At 47.4% G+C, this 803-nt stretch overlaps 1 protein-coding gene across 1 annotated transcript; it reads left to right on the forward strand.

Annotated features, from left to right (window-relative positions):
* Positions 1-233: 233 nt before the first annotated feature.
* On the forward strand, positions 234-443 carry EMWEY_00057050 (hypothetical protein; the record flags this gene model as incomplete). Its single annotated transcript, XM_013480553.1, has 1 exon — positions 234-443. One exon carries the CDS (start codon positions 234-236, stop codon positions 441-443), a length of 210 nt encoding a protein of 69 aa, XP_013336007.1.
* Positions 444-803: the final 360 nt, after the last annotated feature.

An 803-nucleotide genomic window follows, 5' to 3' on the forward strand; every position in this document is an offset into this window, starting at 1 on the left:
TAGGGGAACCTGGCATAATAGAAAAGCCTACCGATCGCTGTTTTCTTTGAGTGTGGCGTGCGCTTCGATAAGGCCTGCCGACGTCGCAGGATGTCTAGACATGGGGTACTGGTGTAAGAAGGGCGGAAACACTTCCGCATGCGCTCAATCACTGTCCGCACAACCTTGACTGCAAAGTCAAAGAACGACATAACAAGGCTTTGGAGAGGATTACAGCAGCAATCAAGCGCAGCATGGTGAATCGGGACAAGACCTCACAAATAGATAACAGTCAAGCGGATATGGAGATACTACAGGGGCCGGACATCATTCTTATGGACGACAAGAACAAGCGAATCGCGATAGATGATGTAGCTATTGTGTTTAAAGACTACCAGAAGAATTCGTTTGGATCAGTTCGTCTCCAGAAAGAAGAAATGTATCAAAGCCTCAAGACTTACTAAGAAAAACGTGGGTATAAGGTGTCAGAGCATGCATTAATATATGGGTCCCTTGGGTGTATTGCAAAGGAAAACAAACGAGTGCTTACACACGTTCTGGGACTCAATGAACGTACAGCGTCGTTTGTAAAACGCGAAATTAGCACTGACTGTATCCGCCAGAGCCATCGTATTCGGGGTTTTCACATGGCAGATAATGGCACGAGGCGAGCAAGAGGAGGACGTTGCTCTCGTGCTCCCACATCTTAAGTTGCATGACACACTAATGAACTAATAGGACACTAAGACTGACACACTCGGTAGTAGCACTATGGGATTTGTCAGACGCGTGAAGACGGTTGGCTCGATATCCGGGCGTGCCGT

This window comes from Eimeria maxima, genomic scaffold (assembly GCF_000499605.1).
Source record: "Eimeria maxima Weybridge genomic scaffold, Emw_scaff2050, whole genome shotgun sequence".
NCBI lineage: Eukaryota > Apicomplexa > Conoidasida > Eucoccidiorida > Eimeriidae > Eimeria > Eimeria maxima.